Genomic DNA, 25,891 nt, shown 5'->3' with positions numbered 1-25,891 from the left:
CAGCCCCCCATACATTCCCATATCCCTCCCCTTCCAACTTGCCTCCTCATCAAGTGCCTTCCCCTCACTTTCCTTTATTGTGATAGCAGTCATAGCAGGAGAATGGAGACATGTTTCTATCATCCTCTCTGGGAACGGTAGCATTTCCAGAGCATTAGGAAACAATTCCTTAGCATTCCTTGAGTCTGGCATGCTATGATGTGGGGGGGGGGAGACAAAAAAAATGTCTCTTCTTTCTCCTGCTGCTTCCACAACCTCTGGAGCCACGAGAAAGGTTCATGAGGGCAGGGGGAGCTTGCAAGCAGGGAGTGGTGGGAGGCAAGCTGGCAGGCAGATGCCTCCCCCTGGTTCCTGCTTTTGACTACCCCATCCATTTCTGGATGCACTCACTGCATTTTTCTTGTTTGTGTCAAGAAGAATTAAGAATCATAACCACACTCCTCCAGAATGTTTTCCTCCACCTCTCATAGTGCTTATATTTTCAGTTGCAATTATTTCCACCCCCTGGAAATAACACAGGAGATGGGAATCCCTCTCTTTTATACATTACCAATATTTGCAACAAGAAACGACTTGGAGAATCATTGAATTTTAAAGCTGAAAGGGACCTTGGAAGTCCTCAAACATTTTATTTTAATTTTTGTAATAAATAACATCAGCTGACATCCAGACTAACAAAAGTGTATGTGTGGCAAATGTGCAGTGCGTGTTCTAGGGAAAGGGTAATTTTTGTCAGTTTCCCATTCACTCTGATGCTGAGTGTAACCCTGAAAATATGTCCCTGGGGGCTGATCCATCCTCAAAGACATATTTTTAGGAGTCACACTTTATTTCAGAGAGAAAGGAAGAAAATTGCCTCTTCCCCAGAGCAGTGCTCAGCATTTCTGCACAAACCTTCCATTAGTCTGGATGTTTACCATAGGTGATATTAGACATATACCTGGAAGAAACATATGTGGACAGTCAACTTCCTGCTTTAAATCTCCACTGAGTTCCCCTTTTGAGGCTCCTTTATAATCACAAAGAAAATATTGCCTTCTGGAAGAATAGACTCCCATCTACAAAGCAATCCACAGCTCAGAAAAGCTAGGTAGATTTTCATCTTCATTAGAAATGAACGTCAGATCCTTATACTAAATATACTTGCAGCCTGATCAGTCCTATGAATTGCAGTTGGAATTATTTCCTACTACATGTGCATAGGATCACAACTGATGTCAATTTACACAACAAATAAGTTGCATGAGTAAATGTGAGTGTTGCCTGGCACATGGTGCCCGGTAAAGCAGTTCCCTCACTTTCCCTCACAAAGTGTGATTGCTTTGGATGCTCAAATTTCTGTTTTTCAGTATGAGCTGGAATATGACCATGCTGCCACTGACCACTTCTGATGTTTTTCTGTATGGCTGAGCACGTGAACTTGAATTTGTTGTGCAGCCCCAAATAAAATAGCATTTATTTGGAGATTCCACTTAAATCAGTGGGACTTACATCTACATAAACATGTAAATAGGATTAGAATTAGAATGTTAATGAACTTGAAACCTAGTGCTTCAGCTGCAAGCAGTGCTAGGGTGCATTAAAAAATGTCCAACAACTGTTGCATATATCAACATCTCTCTCATGTCAAAACAACTAAATGATTGAATGATTCATTATGATAAGTCCTCTCACAAGGTGCATGAAATGAAACTTTTTAATGGTGAGACACAACGATAGTTGCAGATTTGCAGCCATGTAGTTTCACAATACTGGTAACCGTATGCTTTCACTAGACTAGAAGGAGTAGAACAGTATAGTGTAGCTTTTAATATCTATGGTTTCTCCATGGTGAGTGATTCTAAAAAGAAGATAGCATTTTCTCCCTCTGCCAGAAATACTATGGCAGAATGGTAATAGATGTACCACTTATAAGCCACTGTGCCATCTAAATAGGAAATTTATCTAGTTAATAGACTAGTATGTACCATTTCATGAATGTTGCCAGTTTACTCCAATCATAGCTATGTTCTTTTTGAGGATCTTTTTCGCTTGGGATCTCATCAGTAACAGGGAAATACAGCAAGCTAAAAGCTACATATTGGTTTTCTTTTTACATAGCACAGTAAAAAAACAATTACTGAGTTATATTTGTCAGAGTCACAGTAGTTTTTATGTATATTTGCTATTCACACACTGCAGAATATTGCCAAGTAACCTCACTTGTGGGGACTGACAACATGGAGATACATGCATTCATGTGAGACCATATTCAATGATGTCTATACTGAATTAAGCACATTCATTTTTAACACCTTCCAATAAAATCAATCCCTTTTTAATAGTTTTTCTTCTTCTTTTTTGTTCATTGTAGTTGTTGTTTGGAGTTAAATTGGCTTCTCTTTAAAATCCACAAATATGCACAAAATAAACTGTAAACAATTTTGACATTACATTTATGTACAAAGTGAACCATGTAAGAAAAACGGTCAAAGAGGTAATTCAGTGGGTGCCACTTGATACACATCAAAGTGCAACAGACTGACTCAGCCCCAGCAAAGTCATGAATCGAAGTGCTCACATGAGGTCAGAAAAACTTAACGTGAGCAAGGCCCCGTATAGATCACAATATCACATCAGTTACAAAAGAAACACCAAATCCTGTGTCCACTGTGGAAATACTGCATTGTATGCATTTAGTCATTTCTGTGTGGATATGTATATAGGAAATTTAAGTAGCCAAGGATACAATTGGATAGTCCTCCTATTATTATAAGGGCAGGCAGAGACCTTTTGCTGTTCTTTCTACAGACGGATTCCCATAGCATATGTCAAATGAGAGGTTTATCATCTGCCATTTCAGAGCAAACATGGCAGACAACTGCAACTGGATGCGAGAAGAGATGTTTGCCTCTAAAATTCCGCTGAATCAAATCCTGCTCCTGTGAACACAGATCAGTGCTTAGCCTCTTATTATTAGCCCCCATCATTTACTATAGTGTCAGCATCATATTTATAGAGAGCAATCCAAACTTATTTCGTCAATGGAAAAATGCCTAGTCATTTCAGTAATGAATTCTTTCCTAATAAATTGTACTAACCTATCATTGTCAACCAACCATTGTTTATCTTGAACTCATCTGAATTAATTGTCCTTGAAGTGAATGGGGAAACTATTTTTGTGTATTCATCATGTTCAGGGATCTTTGTCATGTACCAGAGACTTAGTTATAGAGATAAGTTATCTTAAATTTATTTTCTAATGTTTTCTCAGTAATCGTCATTGTTTACACTCTGGATCATAAGCAGTCAAAGCATCTATGATTTTTTGTTTTCTATCATGATGCACAGACAGACTTATGCATAAAGAATGTGTAAATTAATAGTCCAATGATAACATTATAGTCAGAAGTAAGTCCCACCAATTTCACTAGGATTTGTTTCCAAATAAACAAGGAGATGCAGAATTTCATCCCTTAAGTCTTATCTAAACTCTTTTGTTTTCTGACAGTTTTAAGATGCTTCTCCCAAACAGGACTTTCAGTTTTACCCTGAAATGTCATTTTAGGTGAACTTTGGTGGCAGCTTCAGTCCCAGATGTCATCAATCTTTACCAAACTTATCAAACCCAGATGTTATCAAACTTTACCAAAAGCATGAAGATTTTCTTTACCAAGCCTGGATTCCCAAGGGGACATCCAGTACTGATAAGAGGCTGGGAGAACCCACAGTACAGCTTGACTGGCAGCCTGTATGGATGTTTTCCATGGGTCCCAGACGTGTGGAATCCATCTGAAGAATTCCTCTAGTCTAATCAAAACTTTTAGGTTCCTCAGATGTTTCTTACAAGCCAGAAGAAATGCACCTCAGATTCTCATTTGAGGTGGTATTTGATAGCAAATTGACAAACAAGTATGCTTAAGATTGAATGCTAAAGTAACATTCATAAACAACTGAGGAAAAGAGAATAATTGGAGAGGTAAAAATAAGAGAGGTTTTTGTTGTTGTTTTAAGAAAAGGTTTGACTCCATTCTTGTCATTGCCCAAATCAGTTTCCATTTTCTGTTTCAGCTTTCTCATCCAAGGACACTCTCAGATGGACCTTTTAGAAAAGGAAAGATAGTCTCAAATATATCCTGCAGTTTCCTACTTCTACAGGGACATTTACTGAAAATATTCTGTAAAACATTTAGATAAGCAAAAATATATTGCACATTTAATAATAGCTCAGATTCAACAGAGTGGGTGTAGTCAGTGCAGTTGGGGGAGCTGAATGGGGAACTGCTTGTGAGTGCCACACACATACACACACACACACAATTCCCCAGCCCAGACCAGTAGCCAGAGCTGCTTGTGCCAAAAGCTTGTTCTTTAGCAGAGAAGAAAAAGTGGGCAGACTGAATCCAGCCCCACTATTCCCTCTACTGAACAGCTGATTGGTGTTATTTGGGCTTTTAAAGGGCTATATATGCTTAGCCCAGATTGAGCTGGGCCATATGCACAGCACACATTTGTGCATGCAGTTCCTCATCCAGCTGGGAACAGACACACAGAAATCTGCTTTTGTGTGTGCATTGGCCCTAGCTGAATTATGGCAGACAAATATAGAAAAGGCATCTCAGGAGTTCCTATGGGAGTTAATAAAAGGTTCTCTTCAGTTCAGCCCAGTGAATTGCTTTCCTATATCTGGGGTGATTAAAAATAAACCCTTCAAAGTCAGTGGTTATATTTCTTAAGGCTTTCACAGGACCCCAAAGAGAATCCCACTTAGAGTGAAACAGTTTGCTGCGAGTGGCAGAGTTGTATCTTCTTGCACTAACAGAAAATGTCTTCTTAGATGGTTCCCTCAATTCAGTGTAATCCTTGACACACCATGATGTTTGTAGGGAGAGCATGATGGCAGTTTAGTATTACTTCCAAGGTGCACTTGTGCATCTTTTTAGTACAGATATTTACAATAGACATTTTAAAAATACTTATTTCAATAGATATTTAAGAAAATTGACATTTGTTCCATAAAGACTACAAAAAATAAAAATCAAAGTAAAAAAATATGTGCAGCCATAACCATGTGTTGACACTTGTTCACTTATAGACTGATAAAGTGAACAGTATGAGTAAAAAATGAATAAGTTTATAGCACAAAAAGCTGTTTCCTTTCATTCATTGAAAAACACATGCACACAGTTCTGTCCATTGGATTTCTGTTTTGCTAAGATGGCATCTTCATCTGCTTTGTCAATGAGAGTTTGTAATGCATATTTAAATAGAATTAGTTTGTGTGCCTTTGAGATTTTAACCATGATATTGCTGAAAAAATAAAATGGTACCAAGCCATTGGAGGCAGGGAAATGGCTAGAATTTGCTTCCTGAACTGTCAACTTCACATTGAGTCATGATAAGACAAGGACTGGTTTGTTAAGCCATTGAAAATTCCTATAAAAGATAAGATCTTTGCCCTCAATGACTGTAAAACTGGATGTGGATATATGACATTCAGGTCTGCTAAATTATAGGCATGGCCTTTGCAGCAACCAGGGGCAACATCCAAAGGGGAAAATACATTTCTGCTGGCTTTGTATTTCTGAGTTGTCATGCTTTAGATTCTAAAGAGTTCTGAAAATGTCTTATCTTTAGGGCCAATTTCTGTGAAGACAGGAACCAGATACTGCTGTAAAGATATGCTGGAAACAATATTATAGATTTCAAGGAACGTTTCTGACAGCTCTGAGCAACCCTTGGCAACAGAACTAATGGAAATACTAATGCAAAAAATAGTGAGCACTATTACGGTCTCACAGAGTATCCAAAAATTTATCTATACGAGCAAGTCTTATCTCTGCTAATATGTGATTACTTCATTTTCTGACTCTTCCCATGCTTTAGTCAAACAAAAGATGCCAGAGTAGCAGCTCTAGAAATTGCATTCTCTGGCCCACCTGAAAGTTTTGTCTTATATTTCCATATGTGCACACACACACGTAATATTATCCTAGAGTTAATGTGAGAGGGGCATGTTACATTCTTCCTACCTAATCATCCCCATTTCCTAATAAGTCTCTAGCAGAAACAATTGACTGTTACACTCTGGGCAGTGATCTGATATGCAAATATTTCCCCCTTTTCCTTTTTAGCATAGAATGGAATCTCCCTCAAGGCCTCAGATGAACTTATGGGACTCCCCTCCGCCCTGTTTTTAAATGGTCAGAATCCAAAGAACTTCATGGGCGTGTGCATTGTGTGCATTTCTGCACACACACAAAAAAGATTGCTGATTTCCCCTTCAGCTTACATTCTCTTGTACTATATCAAAGCTAGAGGATCTCCCAACCTTTTGAAGTGGGTTTTCAGGGGGCAAAAGAAGCTGCAGTGAGAAAAGGTGGTGCTGAAATACCCCCAGTGTTCTGTGTGCTGTAAACATCACAGTGCACTATATGCTGCTATTTGGATTGTAGCCATTGTCTGTATAAGTGGATGTTCCCACATCATTTCACTACAGGGCTGTATCTCTTTGTCCCAGAGAGAACTTAACTTCCTAGATTCTTCATTGTCAGATACTATCACTAACATATTTTCCAATACTCATATGTTGCTTCTATAATTTTTGCTGCGATGTCCAGACATTCACTCCTGAGTGCCTAGTAATAATATTCAGAGATCCTGCAAATTTATAAAACCTGATTCCACCATACTTGGAAATCAGTTCTATAAACAAACATCAGATAGAGAATATAGCTTTGTCTAGATATATTGGGCCACTTGTCCTCCGCCCGCCCCACTTGAAGATGGTTTCAGCCATACCCTTCCCAGCACAATCTTCCATCCCCCTTCCCCTGCAAAAACATGCCCCATGGATTAGGGGACCCTCAAGAGCAGTTTTCTATTAGGCATCAGCAGCAGCTGTCAAAAAGGCTAAATCTGCAACACACACGTACACAATATATAAACAATATAACGATATATATCCATAGACAGGGAAATAAGTGAGTTCCACTACTTTGGAATTCTCTTAGTCTACTAACTTCCTGAAAAATCATGTTGGATGAACTAACATGTCACATACACTCTGTATGTTGCCCTGAACCTGATGATACTCTGAATCATAACTGCACAGGAGAGGATGATAGCATATATCTCCCCCACACCTGGCACCTAATCACTCAGTTGGGCAGTTCAAATGAACCACCCTACTTGCAGAATTATTTATTTGTTTTTATTTTATTTCTATACCACTCTTCCAAAAATGGCTCAGGCTAGTTTACACAGAGAAATAATAAAATTAGATGATGGCATGATGATACAATGGTGTGATGAATGGAGGGTGAGGTGGGCATGTGCTTCCATGTTTAATCCCCAGTCATTGAACTGAACTGGATGGACTATCACCCAAACCAGCCCAAAATGGCATATTTTTGTAAAGTGATTACCCATAGACATTCAATATCTGATTCCTATGTGCGAATATTTAAATCTTAGCACATTTGTTGCACAGCTTTTAGTCCTGGAACATTTTGAAGGATTATAAATTATTTTTTTCATGCATTCAGTTTATAGATTTCTATCCCTCCTTTCCACTTTGAAGAAAAATTCAAGGTAGCTTACAAAGCTTAAAAACCTTCTCAGTTCTCACCCCTAGGTTGTGGAATGTGCTCCTTGTGGATATAAGAGGATAGTCTTCCTTGGAGGCCTTCAGGACAGGAGACCCTTAAAGACCCATCTTGTTCACTTGGCTTTTAGTTATATCTAGTTTTAATTTTAATTTTGATCTGGTTTAAATGTTTTTTAAATTGTTTTATTATATGTTTTTGATTTTAATCTAAGCCACCCTGAGCCATTTTAGAAAAGGCAGTATATAAAGTGAATAAATAAAGAAAAACAATACAAAAATACACACCCAAAATCTCCAATAATGTCAACAGAATCAACAAACAAATAATTGGTTGAGTATGTAACCCAACATGAAATTGATGTGAATCACTTGGAAAATTGAAAATAATAACAATTTGGCAACCAACCAGAATGCCAATAATAATAATAAATAAAATAATATCTGTGCATGATTTAAAATATTGGATCAGATCCGATATTGGTATTGAATATTTTTTACCCTTCAAAAAGATGATACAGAATATCTGCATCATCATCTGATTTCCGATCAGAAATCTCATCATTGTAAGTAAAAATCCCCATAGAAATCTATGGGGAAATTTTAAAAAAAAAAAGTCAGAGGGGAAAATGGCTGGACAGAGAGCTGTGAAATTGGGCACACATGTAGGATTAAATCCGTGAATTTAATTTCAATTAAATCTGTTCATCCATTGATTTTTAATGAATTTTTAAAAGCAACCTGGTAATTGTACTCACATCCAAGAATCATGGCAAAAAGTGTTGTCATATCCAAGAATCATTGGGGAAGTTATGTCACATCCGAGAATAACAAGTGAAGTGATGTAACATCCAAGAATTTGCCAATCACTTTTTAAAGTGGTAAGTAAAAAATAAATTAAAAATCACCTAAATCAATAAATGTATGGACAGGCAGGCAGATAAATGGCAGGAGATGGCTCCCCCTGCCCAGCCACAATGGTGGGGGGGGGAGGGGATGTGGATTCCATTTTGTGCTCCAATATTTCAATAGTTTATTTGATATTTTACCCGATATCCCTGATGCCATATTGAATAATTCAGATCTGATATAGACTTCCCTATAGCAAACTGGATTATTTCTGATATCTCCAATATCGCTGATATCCGGCTATTTCCCACACCAGAAATGTGATATTGAACAGGCCTAATAATATTAGCAACAAGTCAAAGAAGAACTGTATTGTCATAAACTGTTCAGTCATTCTGCTATGTTTCTGTCCAGCCACTATTTGTGCTATATTAAACTTTCTTTTCTATTGCCATTTAGTGATACTCTCAGCAGGATAAGGTCTTCTTTTTGCCCATTTTAAAATATTTGCTATATCTGGATTCCCCTTTCAGTCTGAAACACACTACGGAAGAAGCACACTTCCATATTGTCAGCACTTAAGGATATCTGCAGGCTATGTGTCTGAAAGAAAACTTAAGCCTCTTGGGAAAGAATCACAGAACCTCTGGGGAGACCAATGTTCTAGGTAATTATGGTACTGAGCAACTTTTCTCTATGAGCTGTTTAAAGATACAACCAACACATAGATTGTGGGATGCAACCTCATTTTTATCCTATCAATGAGTTTTACCCAGAATTTAACTCTCATGCTTTCTCTGTATTTAAATATGTTCATATATACACATATACATGTAGAATAAGAGCAAAAAAACAACAACCCTGATGTCTTTGAAAACATGAGAACTAGCTTCCTGCATATACACATATAAACTTGCATATGCACATGCACATACATACTAGTAGGTGAGACCCAGCATTGACCGAGCAAAGTCATTTTGCGTAGATTACACTGCTAAGAAAGTTCAAGAAAGTAATACAAGAATTTTGTATTAATGTGCTTGCAAAAGGAATGTTAGAAAACAATTGTAAATTCGTAGGATTTCAAACATTATTCATATCATTGAATCAATATTGAATCATAGTCAATTTGAATCTGAGAAAGATCTGCTTCTCTTGGGCATGATATTTTTGAATTATTCATCTGATTATTAGGTGTTAAAAATCTGTTGAGAACAATAACAGTTAAAATATACTTATTATATTGAGAATTTTTTTCTTAAAATACAAAAAGAATTTCAAACTGTTCAGTGAGCATAATCTGGTGTAAAAGTAGTGCATTCAGCTACTTTTAGCAGCAACATTTTTATGCACTGTTTATGCAAAATTTGGTATCTGTAGGTAATTGCTAAGTATGACTTTATTTTGCAGAAACAAGTCTACAAACACAAAATATATCACACACACACAAAGCCAATTTTAAAAATAGGGTGCTTTTTTTGCTCTTAGTCTACAGCTAATGGAAATAACATAATACATGTCAATCTCACTTCCTTTTGGGCTATTGCATCAGAAACAAGCATTAGATCTGTGACTAATGACCCCCATTAACTAATGTTAATCTCACCTCCCTTTTGGTTGACAAGAATGCTTGAAGAAGCCTTTCATTCCAGATTTTGTATTAAGAATATTATAAACCGCTTTAAAAATGTTTGCTACAAAAAGTTGATTTGAACAATATCATCTCAGCCCAGGTATTACTTACAGTTATTCTTACTAACTAGGCAAAAGGTACCTTTTAAAAGGGCAACTTTCATATTTAGAAGAATAGCAACTGTCTCTATTCTGTCCTGCAGAGCAGTAGGGAGTGCTCTGGGGGCCTCAGGATAGGCTCCAGCTGGCAGCTCCTCCCCCTACCTCTGTGTAAATGTGCATGCACTGGCAACACCCCAGTCATCATCATCAGAGGCGTGGCCTCTCTCCCACTCATTCCCAGCAGACGTTTTGTTTGCCCACTGGGAAGAAGCCGGAGGTGGGACCTAAATTAGGCCAGATTTGGCTTTTTTAAAGCCAAATTTTGGGTTACGGCCCATTTGACTCACAAGTATACGCCTTCGGTTCTGGCTACTCATCGCTCCCAGCCAATGAGTGCTTCATTTGCCAGCTGGGTGTGAGAGGAGCACAAGGGGGCAAAGGGGTGCTGTGGTATCCCCCCACCCGCCAACCCAAGTAGTCACTGTTGTCACCCAAGCAGTCGCCCAAGCATGGCAGTCACTGGTGTCTCTTTTGTGCTTCTTTTGGGACAGTGAGCCCCTTTGGAGCAGGGAATCATCTCTCATTTCTTTCACTATGTTAGTCAACCACTTTGAGAAATATAGTTGAAAAGTGGTAAACAAACAATTACATAAACGGAGCACAGAGAGCTCTGCCTCCCTAGAGGGCTTTCCTGTTCATTTCAAAGGAAGAATGCCACATTTACATTCCTCTTTTCCCTCCATTAACGCAGACAAATAGATCATAAGAGGCGAGCTCAGTGGACACACTGGAGCGTATATAGGGTTATGTCTTGGAATTTATGGCTTGGATTCAAAGGTGCCCTTCTGTTAGTCGAAAGTCTCCCACTTATGGAAGGGCTGTGACTGACCTAGCAGAAGAGGGTTGTGTGAGAGAAGTTATCCCCGATACAGAGAAGCTCTTCTTCTTTTCAAGCCCTTGCACAAGACTTTGGAACAAGCTTTTTTTTTTAATGGCCTATAGATTTTATATGGTACAGCCAGTATCTTCCTTGTTTATCATATTTTTCATTACTGTAATATAATACCCCAAACCTTGTGGCCCTACACAGCAAAAAGTGTTCTGTTATCGCAAAATTTCACAGAATAGCTTTACTAGAAAACACGCGCGCACACACACACACCTATTTAGTATTGGACATTACGTTTTAAGGGTCCCCCCACCCCAGTATTTGTACAGGGCAAGAAGAAGAAGAAGAAGAAGAAGAAGAAGACCACATATATATGTAACCTATTCTGATACGTTTCATGTGATCTATTCTTTCCTACAGACATTAATCACTATACCATCTTGGGTAGATAGATCCCCATTCTGTTCAAGCTCAGAAGGGTGCTTTCCAGATTAGCCACTCAGCAGCAGCAAAATGCTTCAGTTCAGTCAAATCGCATTGAAAATGTAAACAGCAAAGTGCCCAGCAGGGGGAACAGTCTCACGAAAACTAACAACCCCCCCCAAAACAGCAACTTCTTTACACCAGATATATGACATCATAGCAATATATCGCAGTGATTAAATTCGAAACAAGGCATTGGAAATCTGAACAGCACCGCGGTGTCACAACACAGGAAGTGTGGAAGCACCCTTCGGAGCTACATCGTGACTCCGTTGCAGGGTCTCATCTGGAAAGTGCTAAGAAAATAAAACATTCAATTCCTTCCTGTTTTGCAGGCTAATATGACTGCAAAAAGCTTTGGAGGCCAATTTGGATTTGGCCTGATACAGCCTGAACTGAATCTGGTTCAGTCCAAATCAGGACCAAAGCATAACATACCACAACAATTCAAGTAAGCCACTGAAGCTTTGCTTAAGCCCATTCTGACTACCACAACCCCAACTTCTGAAGATACTTACCAGACTGGGCAGAGGGCAGGACACAGGCTTGAGATAGTTCATTTTGCACTCAGCAGTGAAGTGACATTGGCAGGTGCTTCTGGAAAGTGCTTTCTGGTAACTACTACAATTCCCAGAAGCACTTGTGCAATTCTCAGGACTGCAGGGGAAACCTTGCAGGAAATGCTTTCAAAGTCCTTCAAGTGGTCTACTGCGAGGCTACTGATAGAGGCAAAATGAACTATCTTCAGCCTGTTTCCTGCCCTCTACCTGGTCTGGTAAGCAGGGATGCATGACCTGGCTCACTTCAAGCTGGGCTCAACATCGAGCTGGCCCGGTTTGGACAGTCCAAATTAAAACCTGACTGACTCCCAGTTCAAAGAACTGGCTTGGGCGGGGGGTGGGGCATACTTGTAATCCTCGTCAGTTTCCTCTTTACAAATACAAGGGGATTCCCTAACCTAAGGCATAGGGGGGGAGAGGAAAAGGTCATTTTAACCTCCAAATAGTAGGCAGAGGAGGATAGAAGAGGATAGCGGAGGCAGTAGCGACATCAGCGGGAGCTCCTCCAACCACTCCGCCAGTCTCCCAAATGACAGCCCAGGCCGCCACTGCCCCTGCTGCCTACAATTTAAAGGTAAAAAGTACCTTTTCCTCCCCACCCCTTAGGATAGGGGATCCCCCTGTACTTGTAAAGGGGAATCCTTGCCCAAGTCCCCTTTACAAGTATACCCCTTGAACCAGCCCGCAAACCAGTTCAACCCAGTTCAATGGCCGAACCGGACATGTTTCGGCTGAGCCCAAGTCCGGATTGGGCTGGGTCAGTTCAAATCCTGTCTGGATTTGAACTGAACTGGTCTCATGGCCGGCTCACACATCTGAGGTAAACGTTTTGTTATCTAGCCTGTGGTTAACGTTACATTGTTATGTTGGAGCCCCTCTGTCACTGGCCTACTGATGGAAAATGGTTACTGTTGTGAAGGAAGTGACCATGAGATACAGGAGAATTGGCAGAAGAGAGTGGGTTTAGTGATAGGAAGTGTTAATTGTGCCCTTTGCTAAGCAGCATCTATCCTGGTTTTCATTTGAATGGGAGACTACATGTGTGAGCACTGTAAGTAATTCTTCTGGGGGAATGGGGCTGTTCTGGGAAGAACACCTGCATGCTTGCATGCAGAAGGTTCCAAGTAATAAAATTCCAAGTTCCCTCTCCAAGATAGGGCTGAGAGAGACTCCTGCCTCCAATCTTGGAGAAGCTGCTGCCAGTCTGTGTAGACAATACTGAGCTAGCTGAACCTATGGTCTGTCTCAGAATAAGGCAGCTTCCTTTGTTTCTAATTAGCAATAGCAGCACTTACACTTACATTTATATACCGCTCTATAGCTGGAAGCTCTCTAAGCGGTTTACAATGATTTAGCATATTGCCCCCAACATTCTGGGTACTCATTTTACCGACCTCGGAAGGATGGAAGGCTGAGTCAACCTTGAGCCCCTGGTCAGGATCGAACTTGTAACCTTCTGGTTACAGGGCGGCAGTTTTACCACTGCGCCACCAGGGGCTCATTAGTCATAAGGGGAGAAGAGAGTAGACTGAAGAAAGAAAGCAAGTCAAGCTAGAAATGGGACCTGGGAGACAAGGCAAAGAAGACACTATGAAATGGAAGAGCAGAGCTGTAGTTCTGAAGTAAGAAGCAGCAGGAAGAGCTGTGGAAGCAGAAGGTCTTCTGGAATCAGTGTTCCAAGGAAGAGCTTCAAGGAGCAGAGGCTCGGCTAATTTGTACATACTGAGCCTTCATCAAAGGAGTCATATCTGAAGGAAGGTTATGGCAAGGTCAAACATTCAGCAGTAAATTTTTGTTGGAAGGACGAGTCCATATATCTAATCTCTTTGAGTTCTAACTTGGTAGGAGGAGCAGAATAGTTTACAAATACGGGAATTGGTAGAACATATTACATTGGGAAATGGCCTAACCTAGGTTTATTGCCAGATCTTTATTTGCAGCAGCTGACATCTAGACTAAATTACTCAATAGTATTGCTCAGGAGTTACTCTAAAGGATTACTTAATTTCAATAGGACTTCTGTCAAATAATTTAGCCAGGATGTTAGCCACTGCTCATAAAGGTATCTGTACCAGACCAATATCTATTTTATTTTACATATGTAGCCTACAAGTTGTAGGGTTGTTGTTGTTTTTTACATATGTAACCTACAATTAAGATGTAATATTTTTAAAAAATAAATTTTAATTACTAATTTGCTGCATTACAGGAATCCATTCTCATGGTCTGTATAGCTGATACTTATAGACTAAAGCAGCTACTAAAAACTGAGAAAAGAGACGAAAAGTAGGTTTTGAGGGGAAAATGTAAATAGTGGTAGCAGAAAGAAGAAAATAACATAGAATACCAGGTGCTTGGGCTTAGAAACCAACCAGCACCTTCCTCAGCCTTATTGACAATTCAACATGTAAACTGCAAGATAATTCCCTGCTGAAGTGCTATCGGGTGAATGAGCCCCATGCTCATTTTCTCTAAAATCTATCTATATATTTAATTCTCTTAAATGTACCTGTTGCTAATCCCATGTGTGGCAACTTTTGTGAGAGTTTGCGAGCAGCTGCCAGGGGATAAGCAATGGGGGAGTGGGGTGGGGAACAGCCATGGCAGCTGGTGAAGCGATGCTGGCAGGCAAAGCCGCGCCGGCGGGAGGAGGCGGCCAGCGAGAGGAGGAGGCCAGCTAACTGGAGGAGGTTGTGGCAAGCCGGCCAGCCAGCTGGCAGGTGGGTGGGTGGGAAGCTAGGCGCCAGGGGGCTGGCAGCGAGAAATTGGCGGTGGCAAGCAGGAGAAAATGGCTGGGCCAAACTAGAGGCGCAGATGCTCTGCACCTGGCCCAGCTAGTTTGCTATTCAGATGAATTAATGCTATAATGTCTTCTTTGTGACTTGCAGTGAGAAGAATTGTGAGCACATGATGATACTGGGAAATGACTGATTCTGATCAAGAGGTTATGAATGGAAAGGACTAATTTCTTATTTTCCACTATTCTGCAGACCTGCCCACTAGTGACTGAGTTAGGACAGAAATATCACAGTCATCCAAGTCTTAAGAGCATCAAGGACAGCACTGTTCATGGAGGCAGAGTCAAAACCACATTATTTAAGGGAGTTTGTATATTTCTGGAGACAGACTTGGGCTCTGGGGCAAGAACCAAGAAAAGGAAGGTTGTATTTGTTTGATACAAAAGTTATAAAGAGAAAGTACGTGAAAGCAAATGAAAAGGGCTTATAAGAACCAAAAGGCAAAAGAAAAAGAAATATACAAGTAGGTATGTATCCACAGACATTCTCACCAGAGAGGGGCTTTGGGTATTTGTGTTTCACATTACTGTATATATATATAGTGCTCATTTGAATATTAAGACAAATGGCCAAACTGGGATAGTTAAGTGGTCATTGGAACAATGAGATTTACTTCAAATGGAAGTGTAATTTTTAATTATTCATGTATTTTATTAAAGAAAAGGATGTCTTAGATGTAGCAATTATTGTTTTACTATAAGAGATTAGTTCTGGATACTTCCAGTATCCAGTAGTAGATTCCACTTGAACTCTGCAGTTCTATAGATGTGTTCAGGCATTCTTAGAGTATACTCTAACTGGTGGTATATGTAGCTGAGGTGTGTGTGTTTGCATGTGATTATTTAAAACTCTTACTTCTCTTGTCACGACTGCAGCCCTAAGCAGAAGCATGGAGTCTATCGCTTTGGAAGGGGGAGCATCCAGGCCAAAGGAGCCAGCCTCAGTCCCAGCCCCAGTTCAAACCGTGACACAAGGCTAGAGCCTGAGTCTGCCAGCTGAGAGACGCTCAAACTGAAGACCCTGGAGCGAGGAGAAACTAATGAAGCTGAGAAGAAGTGGTAGACTCTAGGCCAGGGGACTGCCAATTGTGCTCTCTGTGCTCTTGAGGCAGGGAGGTGGAGTCTGTATAGGATAATCTGAGTTTAGATGAACTTAAGATCTCATTCCACCTCTAGCCCATGTTGAAGCTAATTTCATACTGGGAGCTAATTTCAGACTGAAAAGTGATTCTCATGACCGGGCAGGCAGGGTAGTGGGTGGGCAAGGCTGCAGAAGCTGCCTTCTCTGCAGACAATTGCTGAGGACTATCTGGGCGCACACACTGCACGCCCAGATGGTCCACTGCTGCCCCTGGGAGTGCAGGGGGCGGGATGCTTTGTCCCGACCCCCAGAAATCTCACAATGTACCACATGAGTATGCAGTACATTGTGGGGATCCCCCCAGCAATGGGCAGGCACCCATCTGTGTGTCAGCACTGGCTGAAAGTAAACATGGCTAAGGGAGCTCTGGCTCCCTTAACCCTATTTAAGAGGTGGGATTCCTGGGCAGGTTTGCTTCCAAGGTACCGCTGGGAGTCAGGTGTCTCCTGCAGGTTCTCATGGGCAGCCAAGCCTGGTCTTAGCTGCCCTAACCCACTCTTGGCTGCCCATGAGAACAGCCTCAGGGAGTTGCAATTCCAGCTGCCTTGCTAGTCTTGCCTTGCTTGTGGGTTCCTAATTTCAGGATAGGACACCTCTCAATCAAAGTTATTTGTGGGTGGGAATCCAATGTTCTTTGATCCAAATGGTCCTAATAGTATTTGAATCTTTAATTGTGAGGAGGCAAATATGGTGCTTTCGCATGTGGATGTCAAATCTCAGTTTGACATTGAAGCTCTCAGACTGACATTTTGGTTCACACATGGAATTCTCCATTTTCTAATATTTAGGCTGCAAATGCTAGGTTTCTGGATGATGAGGTTGTTGCTGGCATCATAGAAGTAGTTGTACCCCCATTGTCATGAACGGACCACTACCTGGTTAAGGTTGGTATCACGGTCACAACCCACCCCTGCAGGGGTGATGGACCTATTAGGATGGTCTGCCCAAAAAGGCTGCTGGACCCAGTAGGTTTCCAAAAGGCCTTGGAGGGTTTTGATGTTGGTGCGGCCAGTGATTCTGTCGATGCCCTGGTGGGAACCTGGAATAGAAAACTCACTAGGGCAGTAGATATGATTGCTCCTAAGCATCCCTCCAGGACTGCTTCTAAGATGGCTCCCTGGTATACCAAGGAGTTGCGGGGGATGAAGAAGCTGGGTAGGCAACTGGAATGCAAGTGGAGGAGAACTCGGCTCGAATCTGACAGGATGCAGCATAGAACCCATTTGAAGACTTACATGATGGTGGTGCATGCAGAAAAAAAGAGTTTTTGGTCAGTGCGCATTGTATCTGTGGGTTTGAGTACGGCAGAGTTGTGAGGAGTATAATCTCTTTTCCTTCTGCCTAAAATCAGCTCCCAGAGATACTCTGCTGTGACGCCTTTAGTGGGTTCTTTGCAGATAAAATCTCCTGTATTTGGGCCAACTTGGACTCCACTCCACTATTTCTGCAGGGTCTGTGAGAGAGGTCTCTAGTGATCCCTCTTGCAGTGTTAGGTTGGATCAGTTTCAATCTGTGACTCCTGATGACATGGACAAGCTGCTTGGAGCGGTACGACCTAACACTTGTTCTCTGGATCCTTGCCCAACCTGGCTGCTTCAATCTAGCGGAGAGATTGTTGGAGGTGGCCTAGTTAATATAAATGCATCGCTGAGGGAGGGTAGGGTGTCTCCTTGTTTGAAGGAGGCAATAGTTAGACCTCTTCTTAAGAAGCCTTCCATTGATCCCTCAGCAATGGATAGTTATAGGCCAATGTCCAATCTCCCCTGGTTGGGCAAGGTAATCGAGAGGGTGGTCACCAACCAGCTCTAGGCGGTTTGGGAAGAAACTGATTATCTAGATCCATTTCAAACTGGCTTTAGAATGGGCTATGGGGTTGAGGCAGCCTTGGTCGGCCTGATGGATGACCTTTACCGGGTTATCAACAGAGGGAGTGTGACTCTGTTGGTCCTCTTGGATCTCTCAACGGTGTTCGATACCATCGACCATGGTATCCTTCTGGGTCGCCTGGGGGAGTTGGGAATAGGAGGCACTGCTTTGCAGCGGTTCCGTTCCTATCTCTTGGGTAGATCCCAGATGGTGGAGCTTGGTGACAGTCACTCCTCAAAGCAGGAGCTGTTATATGGAGTCCCCCAGGGCTCCATTCTGTCACCAATGCTTTTCAATATCTACATGAAACCGCTGGGTGAGGTCATCAGGAGATTTGGTGCTGGGTATTTCAGTATGCTGATGACACACACATCAACTTCTCCCTTTCTTCTTCAGGAAATGGCACTCATTCTCTAAATGCCTGCCTACAGGCAGTAATGGGCTAGGTGAGGGATAACAAAATGAAGCTGAATCCAAGCAAGACGAAGGTGCTCACTGTGGGGACTCAGAATCTTAGGGGCAAGTTAGATCTTCCTGTGCTGGATGAAGTTACACTCCCCCAGAAGGAGCAGGTGCGCAGCTTGGGAATACTCCTGGACCCAGGCCTCACCCTGGTATCTCAGGTGGAGGCCATGGCCAGGAGTGCTTTCTATCAGCTTCGGCTGATTCGACAGCTGCACCCATTCCTTGAAGAGGATGACCTCAAAACAGTGGTGCACCAGCTGGTAACCTCCCAGATTGACTGTTGCAATGCAGTCTATGTGGGGCTGCCTTTGTACGTAGTTCGGAAAATTCAGTTAGTTCAGAATGCGGCAGCCAGATTGGTCTCTGGGGTAACCTGGAGAGACCATATTACACCTGTTTTGAAAGAATTGCACTGGCTGCCGATATATTTCCAGGGAAAAGCAAAGTGCTGATTATTACCTTTAAAGCCCTGAATGGCTTAAGCCCGAGTTACCTCAGAGAGCGCCTTTTTCTGCGTGATCCCCACCACACATTAAGGTCATCTGAGGAGGTTCGTCTCCAGTTACCACCAGCTCGTCTGGTGGCGACTCAGAGGCGGGCCTTCTCTATAGCTGGTCTGGGGCTGTGGAATGTGCTCCCTGCGGAAATCCATAATTTGAATTCTCTATTAGCCTTAAGGAGAGCCCTTAAAACATATCTGTTTGGCCTGGCTTTCCCAGGGTTTCTATATCGGTTTTAATATTTTAACCCGGTTTCAGGATTTTTAATTACTGCGATTGTTTGTTGTTTTAAAATGTTTTTAAACTGTTAATTGTTGTTATATTGTTTTGTTTTTTAAAATTTTCGTTTTAGCTCTTTACTGTTTTAATGGTTTGTTTTAATTGTAAACCACCCTGAGCCATTTTGGAAGGGTAGTATAAAAATCAATCAAACAAACAAACAAACAAATACATACTATGTCCAGAAACCTAGCACTTGCATCCTAAATATTAGGAAATGGAGAAGTAGGTAGTTGAGAACTCCACAGGTGAACCAAAATGTAAGACTGAAGTAATTACTACTACTACTGCTGCTACTACTACTACTGTTTTTTAGCCACAAAAAGTTCTTTAAGTGGTTTATCTATACTTATTGGACATCATCATCCCCCATTCCAAAGGCTTATGGTGGGTTATGAATTATTTTATCCTATTCTCCTCTATTCCTAGCCACCAGTTTCGATAAACAATTGTCACACCACTTCTGTAACTTGTATGCACTCAAGCTTTGGCAACTCTCTGGGGAAATAGAATCCCAAATATGATTTTTTCATACAATCATCATTGCCTCTGTTTCTATACCCATCCCTCCCAGACCTAATATAGCACAGAATTATTCCCACATTCCAGAAGCACATTCTATTAGCTGTTTCCTAGCATATTCTGATGAGTTATTCCAGTATTACTTCATTATTCATTTATTCAGATTCCTGGTATCATGGCAAATCATTTGAGACATGCCTTCAACATCATAGTTGTTCAGTATGTGTAAAAGTTAGAATAATGTTGAAATGTTATGACTGGAAGCCTCCATGCATTTCCCAGAAGCATGGAGCTGTGTCATGGGGAAGCTATGAGTGAGCTGCTTCCCCGTGATATTACCCCCATAAATCAGCTCTGTGGATGTGGCCAATCATATGGGTTTATCCCACCCAAATCAGAGGTGGCTCTTCCATGACGTGAGGTGAGGCAGTTGCCTCAGGAAGCAATTCATGGGGAGGTCAACAAGTCAGCAAGATGCCCTCCTGCCTCCTGCTTTAAAAAAACAGTCTGTATGTGTGTCTGAAGCAGCCCCCAAATGAGAGAATAAAATTGTTTTATTCTAGATGTACAGGATATGGGGTATTTATGAGTTGGTAACCCTCATGCCTATTTTTCGCTGAAAGTAAAGTATAACCCTGGCTTCATATCTCTGCAGATTCACTTGCAACCACCTCCCCATATTGATTTAGTTGGGGAAATGTGGGAGAAAATTGCACTCATAAACCTTGGAGACCTAACTTCAAGCTTGATGAAAATAAATCCTCTTCAGTCTAAAATAACACTGCACCATGCATGCCTCACAGAATCCCTTTCTTTGGATATGTTGGTAAGTATTGTAGAAAGGCTTAATGATACAATCAGGCTTTCCAGACTGATTTGCAAAATGGCTGTTCCAGAATGCTTGCATTTAAGTCAGGTTAATCTAATTAACTTCCAGTTAACCAAATCAGCACACATCCAGTTTTCAGGTATTAATGGCTTCTTTAACAGGCTGTTAAAAATGTCACTGATGCTAAACATCATTTAAGACTACAATATCCACTGTCTTGCAGCAGACAGAAACATGTATGCAAAATTTGTGCCAGGTGACTGTTTTCAGTGTCAGGGTTGGAATCTCATGAACTAAATCTAAGTGCTTCTGAGGAGGCGGAGAGTGCATTATCCTCACCATTAACTATAGAGAGTTATCATGTACAAAGAAATAAGTGGATACCTTTCAACTGAGATAATGATGTATCTATACAAAGTTGAGACCGTGTGTGTGTGTGCGTGCGTGTGTGTGTGTGTAGGTCCTAGAATTTTCCTTATGAGCAAAAATCAAACAGGTTTTTTTGTTTTTGTTTTTAATATATGGAACTGGTTATGAACTAAGGTTGACAGGTTGGATGGATACCAAACTCTAAGATTTCTGAAGCAGGATGTGGTGTTGTCACAAGTCCATACTTGCCAACATGTCCCTATTCAGGTGAATGGGAACATAGGGTGCAAGTCTGACAAGCCTTGAAAAATGGGAACAAAATATGGTATCAGGCCAAAGCCCAGTTGACAGCCCCCAAATGGCCTGAGATTAAGCTTTGTCACCCACCTGCCTTAAAAAAAGAAAATGTTGGAGAAACAGGAACACAACCCTATAACAAACATTCCTTCTACCAGTTCACGCCAAAATGGCACCCATCTTCCATTTTCAAACACTCACACCTCAATCCTAAAGACATTTAATTGGAGGTTAACCTTATTTATTTCCTTAGAGCTTACTTCCATAACAGAGTGCAGAGAACTGTAACCTTGGTTTACAAACAATAACCACTTTCTTATCTATTTAATAATTTGCTTGAAGGGGCTGCTGTTTTGTCTATTGCTTAAAGGTGAGACTTTGTATTGTGTCAAAGTCTCTTAGTGCTTGGGCTTCTCGGGCTATTCTTCTCAGGCTATTCAGGGAAGGTCATCTTCTGCCCTTCCTGCCAGATTTCCATGAAACAAAGCACCTTTAGTGCCTTACTCTAATTCATTGTAATGGTATGGGTACTGATGCTAGTAAATGAAGCTCTTCCCCACAAAGGGAATTTCTAGTGTGCTGAGAATGCTGTTTCCATTAGTTGAGTGCATTTGGATTCTTCTCAATTTTTAATTTTATTTTCAAATGCATGCAGCCAGAGTGGCATGTTGCCTGTCACTTGAACAATCAATTTCCTGCAAGTCGGAGTGCAAAATGCATCTTGTTAGGTCTATAATTTCTTCTAATTGCATCTGTGTCAAAAAGGGGATAGAAATCTACTCTCCCCATTTGTTTGGGCCAAGACATCTTGGCAGCAGTGCCTGGCAAGCTCACATAAATCAACAACTTAGCTGCTTGACCCGTCAAAGCACTTGCTCCAAAAGGGGAAAAACAAAAACAAAATTAGTATCTCCCTTTGCAATTGAGTTCTTTCATTTTAATCCTTTATCTCCTGGACACTTGAACAACAGGAGAGCTCTATGAAATGAGAAAGAGGAGAGATGGACAAAAAAGCCTACATTATACAGAGATGCCAAGGGGTGGTGGTGGAGGATTTAAAATCATTTTGCACACAGCTGGAACTGATACTGACCTCTTTTTCCACCCCAAATTCCACTGAAACAAAATAAAGCATGAAATGTCCCACAGCATAAGGAAATATGGTTGCCTTAAAACAAACAAACAAACAAAAAACCAAAACAAAACAACCTTACTCTCCTCCAGTGCTGTAGGCTTCTATAGAAGCTTGATATGTAAAATGTTTGGAGAAAAAGCTTACCCTGGCATGGAGATAAAGTAATATAAACAGACCAGCTTTCATATTTTCTGCAAATGCATCAAGCTGCTATTAAGGGCATAGGAGCAGAGCCAGTTAAAAAGTTGGCGATCAATCACAGGAACAAACCAGAGTACATGCAAGTCATATCTGCATGCATGCTAGAGTTCTCCTATCAGTGTTGATTTCAGAAGCTCCCCCTACTGAATTCTCAGACTATTTTTAAATGCTCTCTCAGATATAAAGAAAACTATTGAGAGGGTTGATATGAAAGGTCCTGAAAGAGAAACTGAGAAAAACTCAGGTGTGAATACACCTGAAGCATACAATCGCACATGCATAAATCACTCAGTTGGACTGCAGCCACTGACTTGTCAGATGTTTCTGATACGCTGAGAGCAGTCTGTGCCCATAAACATTCATGGTGTGCAAACAGAGCCAATCTGAACATCCAGATCCACCCCTGATGTCAGATTAGTTAACCTTCACATCCCGTCCCCCCAAAAAAGAAGAGAGCAAATGGTTATTCTGTACATAATTATACAGGGATAACTAGATAATCTAGTAGTAGAATAATAGTAGTAGCAATAGTAGAACTACTATTCTAGTAGTTATTTTGAACAAACATATAGTTAAAAGGAGGAAACAGAAATATTTCAAGTGGCACGTGACATATATACACTTTCTGTAGTGTAAACTGGTATGACGTAACTTCTTGCTTTCAAAATCATTGGCATCTGCCCATCCCAGCCTCCTCCTTCCAAGGGAATGACATTAAAGGAGAACTCGAGAAGGCATGCAACTTGGAAAATCACCCCCCATCCCAAGCTCTGCCTGATCATGTGAGATTTTTTCATTCGTGGCACCACTTTCATACTGCACTTGTTTCCTTAGCGGTTGATTTAATTGTGCCTTGCAAGCATTTGGCTTGTGTTAGGAGCTTAACAAGTGAATGAATGCATTGTTAATCCTCCTACCACAGGGAGAGAGAAAAACAAATATTGTTATAGCGTGACTAGAAATGTTTCCGTGAAATAGGCAAATTAGGCAGTACTATAGCAATGGATTATTTTTTGTGACCTAACAAATTATTATCATTATTATTTATTTCTTAAGCATGTAGAATCTCATTCTGTAAATTGTAATAAGGTGATTTTCCTTGCCCCAGACCCACTCCTATAGACGATACTTTCTTAACAGTTCAGATTGCCAAGGATGTTTCCTTTCTGGAAACCTGTCTGGGATTTTGATTTTGAGGAAATCCTGGATGCATTTTTCTAATTCTTCCTCAATGGAAAGCTTTTCTTTCACTGATTTTTTTTTGCTAGAATTGGATTCCCGGGAGCCAGAGGTTAGAGTTCGGAGCAGATCACTTTTCCTCCGGATTTCAGATTGCTGGAGTAGCTGCACTGGGCCTTTCTTGATTGGTCGATCCAGAGTTTGTATATTGGACTGGCGGGTGACTGGGCCACAGATTACAGTCTCTTGTGGGGAGCTGGCTTCTGATTGGCTGTCACAGCTGGAAGTGGATAGTTCATTACAGGATGTGCCACTTTCTCCCTCTTTATCTCCTTTGCCATTTTTGCAGCAACAGTCACAGTGCGATGAAGACCACCTTGAAGGCTCACCTGAAAGAACAAGGAAAAAGCATGGCAAGTTTACATGAGACCTGTCAAGAACCATGAGAGAGACATACTGTTCAATTTTCATTCATAGGCTAACAAATAAGGATTTCTGCACATATTCTCTCATTGACATGATAAATGAAGTATACAAGTACTGAGACTTTGCTGGGAAGAAAAATTACTGCTCTTTGTGGTTTATAATCAGACAGCTGGCAACCCTCTGTCATAAAAAATGCTTATGACTGCAATTCTCTGACCAGTTACAGGCATTTAGGTTTGACTGCAATCAATAGGACTTAAGTGTGCATAAGTGGGCACAGCACTGGAGACTAAATATGCCTTAGATGGTTTTTAGATTCATATTTTTTAAAATGCTTAGCTGAAGATCTGCCCAAAGTAATAATCCATAGCTAGGAGAAAAAACTAAAACAGATTTAAAAAACCAACCTTTTCCTTCTGAATGAAATGCTGAGCTAATCATGGATTTAAATGTCATTTGCAAGAGCTATCTTCAAGTAAAATGTAATTATCACTTCCAACCTGTGGAGCCCATAACCTTCTTCCCAATCAAACCAAAAGTCATCCAGTTATCTGAGTAATAGCTTTATGTCAGTGACACACCATCCACAAGTAAGAAATCCTGTGATGCAAAACTGGCTTTTAAAAATCGATTACGTTTTACATCCTGCCTTTATTCCATCAAGGAACCATTGTGCATGAGCTTTCTAGATGGTCCTCTAGCCAGGCACTGTCGAGTAGAGGTGTGCACAAAATGGGTTTTGTGTTCTGTTTCTGAACACAAAACGGCCCAAACGTTCTGACCGAAATTGACCCGGTATTTCTATAGAACAAGCCTGTTCCATTCTGAATGTTCGGAGTGTTTCAGGTTTGTTTGTTTTTTAAATTAAGATAGTGTAGGCAGTGCTGGAGGGTTGTGAGAGGTAACTTTAACATTTAATTAATTGAAGCTCTTACTGTCAGTACCGCTGACACTGTAAGCCATCTTCACGGCACTCTGGTGAGCATCCTGCATGGTGGTGCACAGAGTTTGCCTAGCCTCTGTATACGCTGCATGGGATGCCAGCAAGAGCACTGCAGCTGTGGCTTACAGTGCTGGCAGTACTGCTGGTAATAGCTTCAATCACTTTAATATTACAGGTACCTCTCACCACCTCCCAGCACCACCCTCACAATCTTTTTTTTTTTAAGCCAGAACTCTCAGAACATGTCAAATGGAATGGGCTTGCTCTGTTCCAAAATCAGAACAGGACCCCCTTTTTTAGCAGTGTTTTGTTCCTAGCTTTAAACACTCAAAACGGCCCATTTCAAGTAGGAACGTTTCAAGCTTGGAATGTTCTTCACATCCCTACGGTCCAGTCCTAGATTGCGAAATGACTGCAATATAATGAGCCCTTTTTCACAATCCGTGAGAAGAGGCTTGGGCGCAAGGGGAGGATGCCATAAAAAGCTTACCTCCCCCACGGACAATGCCTGGTCTGGGTCTGGATGCAGAGACTGTGTGTCAAGACATGCAGCTGTCTCTTCTAGTAGTGTGGAGGGTCAGGGGCTGAGTTAGGTTGCCCCAGCATGTGCATGGTGCTTTATGGGGATTACCTTGGCACTGGCTGGGAGGTGGCTGCTGTTTTGAAGCTGCATGGTGCTGAATGGCACCAACACACAATCATTTAGCCCAGTTTAAGGGCACACTCTCACCCTTAACCCTGTCTAAGTGGTGGGCCTCTTGGAAGGTTTGTTGCCGCGACACAGACAGGAGCCACATGGCTTCCTGGCAATTCTTATGATCCGCCCAAACCAGGCATGGCTT

The 25,891-nt window shown here is 41.2% G+C and overlaps 1 protein-coding gene across 3 annotated transcripts in view; it reads right to left on the bottom strand.

Annotated features, from left to right (window-relative positions):
* Positions 1-1,682: 1,682 nt before the first annotated feature.
* Positions 1,683-25,891, bottom strand: part of KCTD16 (potassium channel tetramerization domain containing 16) — a 307,349-nt gene continuing 283,140 nt past the window's right edge. For all 3 annotated transcript variants that reach the window (XM_053298110.1, XM_053298111.1, XM_053298112.1), the window contains exon 3: positions 1,683-24,069. In XM_053298110.1, the coding sequence (XP_053154085.1) occupies positions 23,618-24,069 (452 nt within the window). In that variant the 3' untranslated portion in view covers positions 1,683-23,617. The remainder of the gene's footprint in view (positions 24,070-25,891) is intronic.

Source organism: Hemicordylus capensis, chromosome 2, assembly GCF_027244095.1.
Source record: "Hemicordylus capensis ecotype Gifberg chromosome 2, rHemCap1.1.pri, whole genome shotgun sequence".
In the NCBI taxonomy this organism is placed as follows: Eukaryota; Metazoa; Chordata; class Lepidosauria; order Squamata; family Cordylidae; genus Hemicordylus; species Hemicordylus capensis.
The sequence above is the reverse complement of the archived record's forward strand: the minus strand, read 5'-3'. Positions and strand labels throughout refer to the sequence as shown.